The sequence below is a fragment of the Poecilia reticulata genome, linkage group LG15 (assembly GCF_000633615.1).
Source record: "Poecilia reticulata strain Guanapo linkage group LG15, Guppy_female_1.0+MT, whole genome shotgun sequence".
Taxonomy (NCBI): domain Eukaryota; kingdom Metazoa; phylum Chordata; class Actinopteri; order Cyprinodontiformes; family Poeciliidae; genus Poecilia; species Poecilia reticulata.
In genome coordinates, this window is record NC_024345.1 from 21,303,022 (window position 1) to 21,320,018 (window position 16,997).

A 16,997-nucleotide genomic window follows, 5' to 3' on the forward strand; every position below is an offset into this window, starting at 1 on the left:
CCAGTTTCTCTCGATGGCCGACCTGTTGAAACTGTGGTAAATGTTAAATACCTTGGGTTGTTCCTGGACAGTCAGATCAACTTTGCTGAAAACACTGACTATATTTTGAAGAACTGTTCTCAGAGACTCTACCTTTTAAGAAGACTTAGTGATCCTGGGGTGACCCAACTAGAATCTAGTTGGGTCTAGTTGGGTCAAGACATAGAATAATTCAAATCCTATGTCTTGAATTTGGGGGGAAATCATATTTTATTTATCACTACAGAAGGGTTCAGTGAGTGCGCATATGAAACTGGTGGGTTCGGTACCTCAAAAAAGGTTAAGAACCACTGATCTAGGAAGATACAGTTTTTTTGGGTTATTAATATTTGACACGGTGAATTACATAGGCTGTGTTTTTTTTCCATTGCTTTTTGGAGATGTGATTGAATTCATGATTTCTTTGCTTGTTAAGATTTTATTCTTTATTATTCTGTTAATATTTGCAATGAATACATGTTGGATGGAACATCTGAAAAGTTACAAAAGTCTTATTGCAGCTCAGACATTTAGAGAACAAAGCAGGAGTCCAAATGCCAAAAATCTGTAATTTAAAGTTACTATGAAGTAGCAGGTCAAATTACTTATTGTTCCAAGAGCATTTTATTTTAAACAAATCATTGTTCAGGCACTTTAAACATGGATTTTAAGGCCAGTTAAAGCCCTAAGATATAAAGCATCAAACTCTTGCTAATATTACAACTCATGCAGCTTAAAGAGCGAAAACATCGAGGGGATTTTTCCTGAAGACGTGGAATGCTACAGGCAAAATCTGACTGTGAAAGAAATAAGTGGCTCATTGTGATGGGAGAGAGGAAATGTAATGTTGGTCAGTAGGTCAAAGTTGCACTGAAACTGAATGTTGACTTAATCATCTCTAAGGCGTCCAGTGGGTCTCATACTTAGAGGAGAGTACCTGCCCTACAGGTCATCCTGCTCAGACGTCTCAGAGTAAATCCAAGAGTTCATTCATATTTATTTTAAGTGAATTCTGCTGATTTTCTCTCTTTTTTAAGTGGCTTTACAAATATCCAGCCTTCTGTTACTTCCTATTTAACAATAATGCATTGTGGACTTTTGCTGAACAAAACCAACAGTAGTTATAATTAACCTGACAAATGGTTGCAATGCTGCGGATGTTATTCCAACTGCCTTTGCCTTGCTGGTCATAAGTGCGTTCCTAAAACTGCCTGACAGTCTGTGAAGCTTGGTTTCATCCTGGTGACTGGAAGCCGTGCAGTAGTTGAATGCTTTTAAAGTAAAAACGAATCCTCCTAAATTGCTTCATGGTTCCAGAGCTTTTTATAACTGTCTGCAAATAACAGAGCTGAAGAGAAGCTGGAGTAATTGGCCCGTTGATGAATCCAGACATCCGAACATCTGCTGCATTCATCTTCCCAGTGGGTCCAAACTACATTAATCTGTTTGAGAAAATGATCTGTGTCACATTCAGATTGTGTTCAGTTGCCCTTGAGTCCACTGAGTCGGTCCATCCATCCATGCTTTGTTTTAATGAAAAAATAAATATTCTATGTCAGCAATTTTGACATATTTTCCTCATTACTCCGTTTCAGGACATTTTTTTTTACTTTTCATACTTTGTCATTGTCTTTGCAATCAGTACAGTTTGCCTGAAGCGTCTAATTAACAGTGCAAACATGTCCATGTGGTCAGCTGCTTTCAGTCAGTCTGCAGGTGAGGATGAGGAGGGTTTGCTGTTCTTCTCAGCAGCATTCAGGATTCACTCAGCTTTTCTCCAACATCCACAGCGGTTGAGACTCTTCAGGATTCTCACTCCTGTTACTTTGACTTTGAGCTGAACTCAGAGCTTTTGGATGTAGGAGTCAGATAATCTGTTCCAGGCGTCTGATCAGGTTAGAGGCATTAAATCTTAAAATCACGCAGTAGGAATACTGTTGGGAACTATTGCATGGATGACATCCTATGTCCTCCCTTCTACCTGGTTCATCAGTGCTTCCAGGACTGACTGTGACATTTGCTGAATACTGAACCTTTCTGCCAATGATATCTGGCAGAAAGGTTTTTGCAGCAGATTGTTTAAAGTCTGGAGGTTTTGAGGAGAAGCTTCCACAGTTTGGACATTTTAGCTCAACATGTCCTGCAGCTGGTCAACTGGATTGAGATTTGGGGAATTTCAAGGCGAGTTCAATTCAAGTTCTTTTTTTTTTTTGCACCTCTAGCAACTCTCAAATCAAATGTGTTTTAATCTGGGCATCCTTATGTTGTGAGAGGAAACATGATTCATCAGACCAGATCACTGTCAGCCGTTGGCTGTGCTCCAGTTCTTGTTTTCATGCTTCCATTGCTGTTTTTTAGCAATGGAAAGTCGTCAACATGCCCAACCTGACTGATCTGTTGCTATGCAACCCCATAGCTAACATCTAATGTCCATTTTGACACCTTCAGATCAGAAGTAACATGAACTTTCCCTACAGTTTCAGCTCCAGTCTGTTGGATCAGACCAGACGCAGCAGCATCAGTGACCCTTGGCTGCTCATGCCCTGCTGTCTGCTCGTTCCTTCTGGTCGACTTTGACCTCTGGAGACCTGCTGCTACATCCCACAAGAGATGCATTATGGAAATGTTCTGATCCAGTCATTCAGCCATCACAATTCCAAACCTGGAAAACTTCTGAAATCCTTATACTGCTCCATTTTTCCTAATCTATGCCAAAAAAAAAAAAAAAAAAGAGGGAAAATGCCTGATATTGCCCACTAACTGTAATGAAGAAATCTGCTCACCTGTCAGTGGTCATAATATTATGCATGATCAAAGTACTCACTATGGAGAGAAATAATATCTAAGTCATTAAAGGTTTTATTAAAATAAAGCTGTAGAATTGACAAATGAGTTCAAACATGAAAAGACCACAAACACAGAAAGCGAACAGTAGCATCGCTGCATGCTCTGATATCACATCACCACCATGACAAACAGTGTTTTAACTTTACAATCACGATTAAAGGCAGCGCTCCGGAATCATCTCAGTGAGAAGTCTGGTGGGAAATATGACCCTCAGATGGCTTCATTATATTCTGACTCAGAGATAATCGCGTAATTAAGTGGCGTGACTTCTGGAATGATAAAAGATTATTAGACGACTTTTCAAAACGTTTTCCTTTCTACCCCGGAGTAGAATACGCAGCGTGGCAGGAAGCAATGTACCACGCAGTATATGTCCATATATCAGCAAAAGTAAAGAGCATGAACTTACCAAACATAATCTATTTAAACCTAATTATGTCCTGTAATCTTGTGTGAAGTGGAGAGCCCTGGGGGATGCTTTCCAAAGTGATACATGTGAAAGCTTCTGACATGAAAAATTAATACGTCTGTCAGTGTTTTAAAAATAAACAACTTTACACCAACCTGAATAAAAAATTGAATATTTTTCTGTCTCATTTTAGAGATAGTCTCTTAATGCCATCCTCAGAACTCGGATCTGTCTGACATCCGTCATAAAATGCAGAATAAAATCCTTCCTGTAATTCTTTGTTCTCCTGAGTTTCACTGTTTTCTAAACTGGTTTGTCCTCCTCTGCAGGCGGTGAGGGGCTCGTTAAATTCTCCACTGCAATGTAATCTCTGCTGCACTGAGCCACTCGCTTTCCACCTGATTCATCACTGTGTGTCTCTTTAATTGGATTTGTGTTAAACTTTCTTAATGCCTTGCAGCGCCGATGCCTTTTTCTGGCACTCGACCTCAAGGGAAGGTAGGAAAAAATGTGTGTGAAAACACTGGGTCCTGGTAGAGAATGAGAGAAGATGCTTTAAATTGATAATAAGTAAATACTTGACTAAGAGCAATATCCAAGGTGGCATATTGACAGACACACGAGGTCATAGAGTTTAAAGATCAGCACAATAAAGCCTAATGAACTCCTTATATTTGGATAGATCGCTTCAGGCAGAGGAAGGAAAAATAAAAATTCTAACAAAATGTGTTCATTGCTGAAGCATAAAAAATCGAATAAAGCGTAGGCAGAAACTTTTGTTTGATACATATGCTGTTACTATTACAGGCCAAATCATTCACAATCCAAGGCTTAATGCATTCAGGAAATGCATTCAGGAAAAACATTTTGTTGTCCTGCAAAAGAAAAACATTTTCAGCACTTTAACTATGAGAACTGAAGGGAAGGTTTTCACCTAAACAAGCCTCCTTGATCTCCGTCTTGTCCGTTCTCTGAATTATCTTCACCACGAATATCACTGCCAGAGGAGTAAGGAAGGAAATGGCCTGTAAGGAAATAAGACAGAACAACAAAATGGTGATAATTAGTTCCAGGGGATCTGTTCAACATGAAAACACTCCTGCATTAACTTGTGACCTGAACTGTTCACTGGCTCTTCCAACCAGTTCTCTGAGTTTCTGCCTAATTTGGCAGGAGATTTGAGCTCAGAGGTAATAACTGTTGCCACAGAAAGTATTAATTAAATCCAGGATGAAATGGTTTTATATTTCTGCCCTAAGCAACAACTGATTTAGAGATTTGATTCTCCAAATCTTCATGGCTTTAACACAGAAACTGCAGTGTGTGGCAGAAGTACAGCGACTATGATGAACGATGAAATGTGCACCCACTCAATACAATACACACACACACACACACACACACACACACGCACGCACGCACGCACGCACCGCACACACACACACACACACACACATATAATCCAAATGGTTGAAAGAACATAAGTTCCTCATCCATCAGTATGGCTTGTCTACTTTGATGTCACTGTAGAAAACTGCTGTTGTAGTTTTATTATCAGTAATATTAGGAGAAGGTGAAGGAATCTTTTTGTGGAGAAAAACTGCTCTGACACATGCAGGTTATTATTTTATGTCCTCCGTTTAACAGCCTCTTTAATTGGTTTTCCTCGACCTTTAGAGCGTATGAATAAAAAAATCCTCCCATCACAGTAAATCTTTATTTGAAACTCGTAAAATACAGTCGGTGTTTATGTGAAACCATGTGACCTTATAGCCAAACGTAAGTTTATTAAATCCATTAGCGAAGAAACAATTATCTGGTTTTGTGAAATCTCATTAGTAATGCCGAGGTTTCCAGCGGTAGTGATCATTATGTGTTTAGCAGAAATATTAAGATTTCTATATTCACAAATTGTTTACAACGTTTCAATGAATCAACTTATTGGCTAAAATATTCCTGCAGTGTTGAATGTCTTCCAGATTTGCAGGAGTAAAGAAAAAACCTCCTGCCGCTTCTCACACTTGGAACATACAGGAGTGACACTGGATCTGCCCTCCGGCCTCTACAACATTCATCATAAAGGTCACCGTGAGCCGCACTGTAGCATCATGTAAATCTTATTCATGCACTCATAGTAAGAGTCAGATGGCTTCTCCAGACCTTCAGGGCTGCAGTCAGAGTGGAAGTACTACAAAATGTCTGACAGGACAGATTATTTCCCCTGAAGACACATAGCCAGGGAATGAGGGACTTTTTCAACTCCCGATTGATGGAAATGTCTTTCCCAACGATTTATTGATACCCCAGCTAATAAAAACTGTCAATATTCCTCTAAGACTCAAAGAGAAACAGAATAATAGAGCAGAGCTAAACAGTCTACGTTGAGGCCCATTCAGCTCTCCAGATCAATTGTCAGCTTGCAGAATTTAGCATTCATGTTTCTTGACTGGCTGCCAGAGATATAAATGACTAATGCACTTTGAAATGCTTACAAAATTACCCATCTAGTCTATCTGGCAATTAGTCACTTTGAGCTCCACCAAACAGATTGTAATTATGCTTTGACCTCTTTACTCACGCGACCCGGGTTGGTCCAGCAGAAACAGACATGGAAAATACAAATACTAGGTTCTAACTGCTAAGTATCCTTTTTTTAATTATAGAATGTATTTTATACACTAAGCTGTCATACGTCTGCTTGAAATGACTTCCTGTCACCGGAGTGATGAGTGAGGAGTTCAGGGATCGAAGAGCCAGTCAGTTCACAACGAAGTGAGATAAATAAGCAGTTGGATGGTTGTTTTTTAAATTATTTTCGTTTTATTTTATGTTTTATATCAGTTAAAATCCAGTGCAGCCAGACAGTCCCTTCGCAGGAGCTGAAATATCCAACATCACATTTAAATAGACATTTTGACTTGAGTAGAGGAAGAAAACCGTTGAGTCGCCACAAAAACTGAAAACGCACAGCGTCTTGTTGCCTGTAGGCATTTTTACCAGCTGTTACAAATTCACTTCACTGGAGCAAATGGAGTGTGTGACTAAAACTAAACATTTCTTCCAATGCCACAATGTTTGGCAAAAAACGAGACTTGAGGATTGTTATATCAACACCAAGAAGCTGATGTAAGAGTTGGAAGTCTCTGTTGTTCATTAAAGTCTGGGATGGATTTTACAAGCCTCAGAAATTATAGCATTAATCAAAGCAGCAGTCAGGAGGCCTCTGACACCTCTGGAGGAGCTGCAGAGATCTTCAGCTCAGGTGGAAGAATCTCTGAATGAAAATGGTAAAAGTTGCCCAGAACCAAAATGCTAAATTTTAGGACTCCAAACTGCTGGTTTCTGGAAAAATAACGCATTGCGCTGCAGTTCTTATTGCACTTTAGAACAACTGGATGAATTTTCTGTCTGTCTCTTAACACACCATTAAAGTCATGAAACATGGTGGTGGCAGTGTCATGATGTGGGGATGATCTTCTTTAGCATGGGCAGTTACACTTTGTTCTTCAGGTGGTAGAAGGCTGACTTTGTAATTGTCTTTATGTGTCTCTGAAGATCCAAGCCCCTCACTGCACCCAGGCTTTTGGGCCTGATCTGGGTGCATTGAAACTGTAAAAAAATAATTTCATTACTAATTAAAAGAAAGATAAATGCCATGGGAATAGTTCCCTGACTGTATGTGGTAAACAAACAGACAAACTCTTGAAATGAAAGTCAGTCTCTGAGCACCAGTGATAAATAGATGCTGAGGGTTATAATATCCAATCATTAGAACAATTACAGAAAATTCAGAGGAAGACTACTCTTTCTGTTGAGATGTGTAAAGTACTTACAAACATAACCCTTTTAGGAATGTGGTCCGACTCAACCAGAGGATTCCTGTAGAGCCAGAGCTCCTCCGGTTGGATGACTCTCTCAAACGGCTCCAAGAACTCCGTAAACCTGCAGAGAAGAACACAGCAGAGTTTAGTTGATGCTATGTAACGGTTTGTTTTTTAGCTGCTAAAACAAAAAAAGTCTTTTCAGATATTATCTGTGCTCTGGTTGGATTCAGTGCCACACAGAAAGGGTGTCTTATTTTATTTTATTTTTTTATTTTTGTGCTTTCCAAGAAAAGCTCAGGACTTAGCCTGACATCCCCTGCTGCCTTCTCGCACACTGGGTGTGAAAAAAAAAATTAGTATTCTGCTGCTTTCTCCGTCCCTCCGTGGCCACTCGGTGGTCTGTCCCACACAACCTCGTTCTTTGTCATTTTAACAAGGTCTTTTGTCACTGTGGTCTAAAACAGTTCAATGCCCTCCTCTCCTTTGAAAACAGCTCCAAGAAACTCCAAGGGCTTTAAAAACAAAAGGCTTTGAATGTGCTGAATATGGTGATTTAATGAGTTTTCTTCCTCAATAATGCAAACATCAGAGGGCATGTTGATGAATGTGTGAATTTTGTTCCTTTGTAGTTTCTTGGCAAGTTTAAAAGTCAGAAAATGTTCAAACATTTATGAATAAAGGGCAATAATTTATGGCATGTTTTAAGAATCTAGTTTTTGACTGTAGCGCCTGCCCTCCTTTTCTTTGAAACACATGATTAAAATAAAGTGAAATTATAACAAAAGACTTTTGCTGTGTGATCCTGAACTTTGGGGAGATTTTGTGGTTTTTCTAGTGTTTAAAGGTTTAAACCATCTGGTTACATCAGCATCAGGCTGTTTCTCAGTGGACAACAGTTTGACACACATAATAAACATATAAGCTTGAAATGCTTAAAATACCTGCAGACCGCTCTGGACCACTCAGGTCTGTTCTGCAAACCCAGAATCAGAACCAGACATGGAGAAGAAGCTTTCAGTTTCTGTTTCACTGCAATGCATCAAACATCCAGAAAGTTCCTTTAAACCAATGCTACAGGTGACTTTGATTAATAACTACTGGAGCATGATAAAGAGTCGCCCACCATTCAACACGCTGTGTTTTCACTTTCCTTGCTAACACAATGTCATGTTTTTGGATTGTTTTTTATTTCCTCCTAATCATCTAAAGCACTTTGAATTACCTGCCTTTAATCACTTTGCAGAAACTTTGTGCCTTCATTCTCCTTTGTTTCTTTGTTACACATTTTAGTATAATTGTGGATTTCTGGTATTAATACGACCATTATGAGACACAAACACCTTAACAAAGCTGAAAGCAAAAACTTGGTAAATGTCTTTCAATATTTCATCACAAAGACCACAATTCAAAGGCAGCTGTAACTTTTTCCTTTTCAATAACTTCATTGTTACTAAATGTGATATTAAGCATCGAGAAACTGGAATCAACAACTTCATAAATTCATAATTATAAACAAACCCAAACAGGATAAAATAGTTTGAAAGCAAAGCCTTTTGATTTTTAAACTGAATTTGTTTTTTTATCATAACTTTCAATAATTCATATTCAAAAGAAGAATAGATATAACATTAATTTCAAAAGAAAAATGTCCAGAAGTGGTTTACCAATAAATGTCTAAAATACATGATCACAATTTAAGTTAAACGTTAAGCTAAATTTTAATTTTATAGATAAAATATGTATATAAAAAATAACCAAAACATAAAACACTCCAGCTTAAGGACTAGCTGTGCAGATCACTGTGAGGATAAACTGCAGAAGTTCAGCAGGAAGAGGAAATAAATCATCCAGAACTTCAACATGTCCTTCTCTGTTAACAGCTGCTCTCCTGTCAGCAAACCCAACTGTGTAAAACAGTTAGCATTGGCTAAAGAGTCTGAGTCTCCTTTAGGTCTCTCCAAAGTGATTTCTTGTTTTTGCTCTCAGTATTTGTCACCCAAACCCAGAGCCGCTCCCGCCGTGAGAAGTCAGCTTGACACGAGGCTGGAAATATGAATAGTTCTGCACATCAGGCAGAGGCTGTGAAAAATCTATTGGTTGGTCTGCTGATAGCTGCATGTCAAGATGTCGCTACAAAGGAGAAGCCTGCTTCTCTGATTCAGCTCAGCGGCTGCATTCTCTGGAAGGGGCATGCATTAAATCCCACCCTGCTAACGACGCGCCGCATGCTTCATGAAATAATCCAACTTTTTTCTGTCATCTCTGTCATGTTCAGGCATCAGCGGTTGAAAGGGTTATTTTGGTTCCTGGGAACTAATGCAGGGAAACGGAGCGCAGACAGATAAAGTCAGCTCAGACCCCAGCCTCAACTTTTAGGTCATTACATGCAGCGATGATCCACCTGTCAGCCTGGAAGGCTTATCTCACATCCAGCCCACATCCTAATTAGTTTGAGACACACACTCCCCCGAGGTATCAGCTGCAGGCACATCATTTTTACATGGGTGTTGTTGGACTGCATGGGAGTTTATTTATAATGCATATTATTTGTTTATTTGTGTGTTATATGATTGGAATGGCAGAGACGGAGCAACATCATCCAAAACGTGTATTTTACACAAGTGGACGTATTTAAACATGCAGGAAAACATGTGGAAGGTTTTTCCATGTGTTACACATCATCACATGTCACAGTTTATACTTTTGAAAGTTAATCCCATGTGAAGTGTTTATTCACATGTTGAAATATTGCTTTGTTTCTCATGTATTTGCCTGATAAAACTTTTCACATGTGAAATGTGGGGAATTATTTAACATGTAGAAGATATTATCAAGTTACTACGCTATAATTTTTACATGTCAAATCTGTCAGAAACTATTTTAAATATTTTCAATGTGTCTCACATTTTATTAAACCATAAAAAATGACCCAAAATAATTTCCACATGTAAAACTTGTTTACTACACAATGTCATTTATATGTCCAACATTTACTTAGAAGAAAACTTCACATGTAAAATGTTTTCCACATTTTTTTTTCAAATATTACTAATTGCCACCTGTGAACATGTGTTTACATATTACACTTCATACTTGGCACATGACCTACATATTTATATTTATAAACATTATACTGATGTTCACATTGGTAACATGCGTTAAACTATGTGACTTCATAAAAACTCAAGTTTTTGTGAACTGTTAAAAGCAGACAAGACAGTTGTAGTAATGTTTGTTTAAAATTATATTCCCCTTTTGAAAGTTATTGGAGAAATACATGTTGACCTACAGCAGAGGTTACCAAACTGTGGGGCGCGCCCCCTTGGGGGGGAGCCGTGCCATTGCAGGGGGGGCGCGGGAAGCCGACAGGATGAAAAAAAAAAAACAAAAAAAAACATGAATGCTGAATGCGCTGGGTTTTTACTTTAAAATGGCCAACTCTCTGTTATTCCTATGTCAATTTGATACAGTAGGGGCTAAATGTCCCATATTTGTGTCCTCTGTCACTTTTATCAGCAGTTAAAACTGTTTAATCCGTTATTAACATGTCGTAACCTGTTTTTCCGAGCCGCCTTTAAACGCAACATGAGCGCTACGACGCTCGCGCTGAGTTTACACCTGTGTGGCAGTGAAGGAGACCTGCTGCTGCTGGGCGGAGCTACGCAGGTGTGTTAGAATCATGGCAGCAAACCAGCAAAACGCAAAAAATTTTCCCAGTTTTTTCCCCAAACTAACCGACTGAGTTGAGTAAAGTTGCTGGATGCAGGTAAAGTTAGCTAACAGATGACTAGCTAATATCAATACAGCACCTTAAGCTTAACAAGTAGCTTGTAGGCTACTGGTGGTGATGTCTATGTTCAGCTACGTACATTCATTTTACCCCCCCAAAAAGTTAGAGACAGGGAGTCTTTGAGAACCCCCCCCCCACACACACACACACACACACACACGTCGTTCAACTAGACAGCTATTTGTAATTCATAGGGGGCCCCAGAAAATGTTTGGGAACCGCTGACCTACAGCAATCAGAGGACAAAGTAAGAATGTGAAGTGAAGCTTGATGTCTGTTGTGCGGCGGCGGCGCTCAGAGGGAGGAGGAGTTTCTGGCCTGTTGGATGTCCAACGTCAACATGAGTGCATAAACATTTGTGACAATTTACTGGGTGAATAAGAATGAGACTCTGAATGAGACTAGAGAAGCACTAATTAAGTTCAGTCCAATGCATTATGTATGACTTCAACATCAGCATCACGACTAATTCTAGGGGTTCCACACTGAAATGTTCGGCTTTCACAATTTATAGCACAGAGATGTTCCAAAAAAACATTTTCTGAGTGTAGAACTGGATCTGAACGGATCACATTTGATTCTTACATGTAAGATTTAAAATGACAGACTGTTATTAAGCACAATAGATATGTATGTTTTAGCCATAAAGAAATAAAACAGATAACACTGAATATCTTTGGTTTTTTTATATATATTTTCACCTTTTCATGGCTGATCACTAATAAAACCAAAATGAAAATCATTTTTGTCTAAAAGTCTTTTAATATTATGAATTATGTGTCACATTAGTGCCAGTCGCTGTTAAAAGCCTCGTTTTTTTTGTTCCTTTGCAGAAATGACGATTTTCAGTTTGGCTGAGGAACATTTTAAGGGTCCAGCTCCGAGTGATGTTACTTAAATTAATCCAGAGCATCTCTTAAGATGCCAAAGTTAAAAATGTGTTTGTTAATACCAGGGTTTTTACTGAAATGAGGCTGAAAGGCAGACAGTAATGCATCGGCTGGAGAACAGAAGATTTATTTTGTTTGCATAATTAAAACGGGAAAAATGTTGATTGCAGTTCCATTAGTAGAGTCTGTAGAGGTAATAAGTTACACAGCATGTGTGTCAGTTTTTCCTGCTGGGAAATAATTGTAATCATCCTAAAAAAGAGACAGACAGGGAGGAGCAGGCTGCGTTTTAGAAGCAGCAATTTACCCGTTCAGAGCAACAACAATATGTAAAGTTTACAGATGGAAGAGATCCTCGCTGGGGGCTTTATGGCTTTTGTTTATGATATATTTGTTATTAAATTTGTCCCTCTACGTGGTGTAAACAGAAAGCTGTGGAAGCCAGTGTTACCTTAAGCTGTATACCCAGAGGGGAGCACAACTAAACACAGCAGAGCCGTGATAAAAGCTACTGCAGCGTGAAAATCCATCAGAGGGAGAGCAGGAAAGGCTTTCCCTCAAAGGCAGACTAATCAGCCACCGTATCGCCAACTGTTGGTTCATGTTGACTCTATGTGAAGCAGAGATGTGCTTTTTCTGGAATACATGTGGTTCTGTCAGTCCCATTTGTAACGATTTCTGGAAATGTTCCAACATCATCCGCCATTCCATTCTACAAACACAATACTTTAATTTCTACTTTTTTAAGGGAAATTAACTGGATTAAGTCATATATTTCATGAAGGATGCAGTGTGTTGTGTTACAGACACAACATGCGCTCAGTGGTGTACCACAGGGGTTAGTGTTGGGACTATTATCTTATGTATTAATGATTCAGCAGAATGTTGTTAATCAGGTGTAAACTGCAGGTGTATGTAGACGATGCAAAGGATGATATTTGCTATGTTTTCAAAAAATATGATTCCAATAAAATGTTGGAACTTTGCAGGTAATTAGGTGGGGAAAACATTGAAAACAATCTGTAATTTGCAGCACAACTTCTTAGATTTTTCTGTCTGTCCTTTTCTGTGTTGAGGAATTAAGGAAAATGTGCCACGTTGTGTTTGATAGCTACTGAGAAAAATAAGCTCTTCTATAGTTTTGCTAAATTTAGGATTTAAGCTTTAGAATAGGAGGCTGAACCAGAACAAAGGGTGAGAAAAACCGCTGACTGGAGGCAGTGCAGCTAAAGGTCAACCGACATGGAGACTCTATGAAGGCAGTCAGAGAATAAAGCATTTAAAGAAACAAATTGGTATTGGAACAACTTCAAGTTCAGAAATGTTGTATTTGAACGATTATCTGCAGGTTCAAAGAATATTCCAGCTCACAATGAAGGCCTCCTGCAAAAAGTCAGACTTCTGACAGCCAATGACAATTTACTCCTTAAACGGTTCATAAATCTAGAGCTCAGTTCTAGAAACATCTTGAACATGCTGGCAGCATCCAGAGCCTCCTGACCAGCTGTGTTACAGTCTGATATAGAAACTGTCATGCCTCTGACCACACATGCCTCCAGGGGATTGTGCGGTCTGCTGAGCGGATCCTCTGCAGCTCTCTGCCAAGCCTGCAGGACATTTACGCTGAAGCCACCAGCATCACGGAGGACCGAAACCACCGCTGTCACAAACCGTTTACCTCCCACCTGCAAGACGCTCCTGCAACATCAGGAGCTCGAATGCTAGACTGAGCAATAGCTTCTTGATGATGATGCTAAAACAGCTTGTTTTAGGTCAATAATTAACAATATCGTGGGCTGCACAGTGGCGCAGCTGGTAGAGCTGTTGCCTTGCARCAAGAAGGTTCTGGGTTCGATTCCTGGCCGGGGGTCTTTCTGCATGGAGTTTGCATGTTCTCCCTGTGCATGGTGGGTTTTCTCCAGGTACTCCGGTTTCCTCCCACAGTCCAAAAACATGACTGTCAGGTTAATTGGTCTCTCTAAATTGTCCCTAGGTGTGAGTGTGTGTGTGCATGGTTGTTTGTCCTGTGTGTCTCTGTGTTGCCCTGCGACAGACTGGCGACCTGTCCAGGTGACCCCGCCACTCGCCCGAAACGTTAGCTGGAGATGGGCACCAGCAACCCTCCCGACCCCACTGAGGGACAAGGGTGCAAGAAAATGGATGGATGGATGGATGGAATTAACAATATCAATAAAATAAAGTACTGCTTCTCAATGTAGATTATTTAGGAAAAACATCTTGTTAGGTGGATCAATCTGCCAGTAGAGCTCATATCAATATTAAGAAATGATTTGCTTAAAGGTTCCTAATCAGCTGGTTTGTCTCATTTTAAATGTACTAAGATATTTGCACTGGAAACTAGACCAAAAATACTTGTTCAGATTTTTGTATTCTGCAGTGATGCAAACGAGAAATGTTGAATCGCTCTGTCTCTGCTCCAGTAGATTTTGCTCCGCAGTTGTCGGATGTCACCATCCACCTTTTTCAGGAGACATTCAGGGAATTTGGCCCAGTCAAAGTTGATAGAATATGTGCACTCAGCGAGTCCACATTTGGCAGCTGGGCTTCCTAAGTGCGTGTTGTGTCGGGGGGGGAAGAGATCGTGACGGAGGTCTGACCATCTGCCAGATCTGCGACAGAACTCAAAACCACTTTTCTGGCCAGAGCTAAGCGATTATTACCGACTTCCTCCGTCTGATGAGACCCGCATGTCAGCCTCTGCCTGTTACTGGGGGTATTTAATCATACAGCAGGAAGCTATTGAGATTTAGAAGCTATTAGGAGCAGAGGTTGTGTTGATTCTCATCATTTTACTGTTGTGAGTCTTCTGGGTAATTTATCAATGGTAAAGCCCCTTTCTGCCCTCATAAGCTATCAAATGAAGCTAGAGAGAATTGTCCTGTTTAATGCAACTCCAGGGTTGGTTGTTGTTGTTGAGAATAAAGTGAGTTTCTAGGAAGCCTGAAGAATGCAGTGAGGGGACAGAGCAGAAGATGCTTACATGGATTCCCATTCCTGGCCAAGTCATTTCTCAGGGGACGCAGATTGGCTGGTCTGGAGTTGCCAAATGAGCAACACTCTGCTGGAACGCAGCTCGAGTCGTCTGTGCTGAACTCTTGGAAATATCAAATAGAGGAAAGCGCAGATTGTGGGAGTGACTCTGACAAATATTGATATTTTTAGAATATGTTTTAAAAATGCTCTTTTCCTCTTCTTCCTCTGTGGTTCTGAGTAATTAATGATACACATCACAGGGCTTCATCCTGTGGAGAGTCATAAAGAAAACGCAGCTTTCATGCTCTGGTTTAAAAGCTGAGCATCAACTACAAAATGTGCCAAAACTTTCTCCAGCTAAACAGAAACAAAACTGAAATTATTATTTTTGGACCTAAAGATGAGCGAACTAGAATCAATGCACAGCTTCAGTTATTACAACTAAAAACCAGCGATCAGCCCGAAACCTGGGAGTAGTGATGGACTCTGACCTGAACCTTCAGAGCCACATTAAGACGGTCACAAAGTCGGCCTTCTATCACCTGAAGAACATCTCCAGGATTAGAGGACTGATGTCTCAGCGCGATCTAGAGAAACTCATCCATGTGTTTATCTTTAGTCGCATTGATTATTGCAACAGCGTCTTCACAGGTCTGACTAATAAACCAATCAAACAGCTGCAGCTGATCCAGAAGCTGCTGCTGCTGTTCTGACTAAAACCAGGAAGATGGAGACGTAACACCAGGTGTAAAGTCCCTACACTGGCTCCCTGTAGCTCAGAGAATAGACTTTAAAATACTGATGTTAGTTTATAAATCTCTGAACGGTTTAGCACCACAATACCTTAAAGATCTGTTATTACTGTACCAACCGTCTAGACCCCTCACATCGTCTGGTTCTGGTTCTGCTCTGCATCCCCAGAACCAGACGAGGAGAAGCAGCATTCGCAAAAGCAGATTTTTTTTTTATTTTTATTTTATTTTATTTTTTTAATCTCTCTCTTTCTCACTGATTATTTCTGTTTTTATTTTAATTATGTAAAGCACTTTGAAATGCCTTGCTGCTGAAATGTGCTATACAAATAAAATTTGATTGATTGATTGACAAAAGGAGAAACATCGAGATGTAGAGAACCTCAGAAAATTGCAGCAAATTCATGTTAATTCCTCAGAATACCTGGAGTCTGTTGGTGTGTTCTGAAATTCATTGGATCAGCAGTTTTCAGCCATGATCCAAATCATTTCTGCTAAGTGATTCATACTCCAGAGCTCCTCTGATCAGTCAGTTTATTAATTTTCCTAATCAGTGTTGAAGTCAACTTCCATTACTCTCATTCCAGAGTTTGTGCATTTTACAAATCTATGAAAATGCAAATGATTTCAGCTCTTAATTATCATTCCTCCCATTCTTGTCCTAAAATGTGGCAGGACTGATTGTTTGGTCAGAAACGCAGGTTTTCCTCAGTACATTAGAATCTTATCCAACCTACAGTGCATCCTTGGTATTTCTGGAGGTCACAAGGTCAAGGTCTTATATTATCTTTTCATTACATGGAGAGTGACGAATTTTAAGGATTTAATTAATTCTAATAATTATGGCTTAAATCTAATGAAACCAAGAGAATTATAATGTTACACTACACACATTCACATTGCAGCAACAGTTATCAACTAGACAACTACGGACCACAGACTGGACTGCCATGATCATCTTTTTGACAGTCATTGCTGATGGTGGCAGCCAGCATGTTGATGGAAAGTTGAGTGGAAGGAAAAACTTTGGTATCAAAAGGTGCTCAGCCAAGAGGAATGATCTGAATTCTGAGGAGATTGTGAAGCAAAGCTCTTTCAAAAGTTCAGAGACAGAACAGCCGACAATGAACTGATGAACTTCATGAAACGACCTGGATTTCTTTCACACCTGAACACAGGATGATCGTCTCCATGGCGAATTGATGCTGTTGCCGTGACAAAGAATTGACTGCATATACACAGTACATAATTTTCAGTATGCTGGCATTTCTGTAAAAAAACATTATGAATTTTGGATTTTCATCATCCGCAAGCTGGAGCTCAGATGTTTTGATAATAGTTGCATCAGACATGACACCGTTTGTTAAACTCCCACAACTTTACACCCAAAAACACAGCAGCTCAGATTTGGCTTCAGTCTCTCTCTCTCTCTCTCTCTCTCTCTCTCTCTCTCTCTCTCTCTCTCTCTCTCTC

The 16,997-nt window shown here is 39.7% G+C and overlaps 1 protein-coding gene across 2 annotated transcripts in view; it reads right to left on the reverse strand.

Moving 5' to 3' along the window:
• The window catches only part of plpp4 (phospholipid phosphatase 4), a 51,469-nt gene that overhangs the window by 17,127 nt on the left and 17,345 nt on the right, over nt 1-16,997 (reverse strand). For both annotated transcript variants that reach the window (XM_008430097.2, XM_008430096.2), the window contains 2 exons: nt 7,108-7,216; nt 4,209-4,299 (listed from right to left, as the gene is read on the reverse strand). In XM_008430097.2, coding sequence (XP_008428319.1) covers nt 4,209-4,299; nt 7,108-7,216 — 200 coding nt within the window. The remainder of the gene's footprint in view (nt 1-4,208; nt 4,300-7,107; nt 7,217-16,997) is intronic.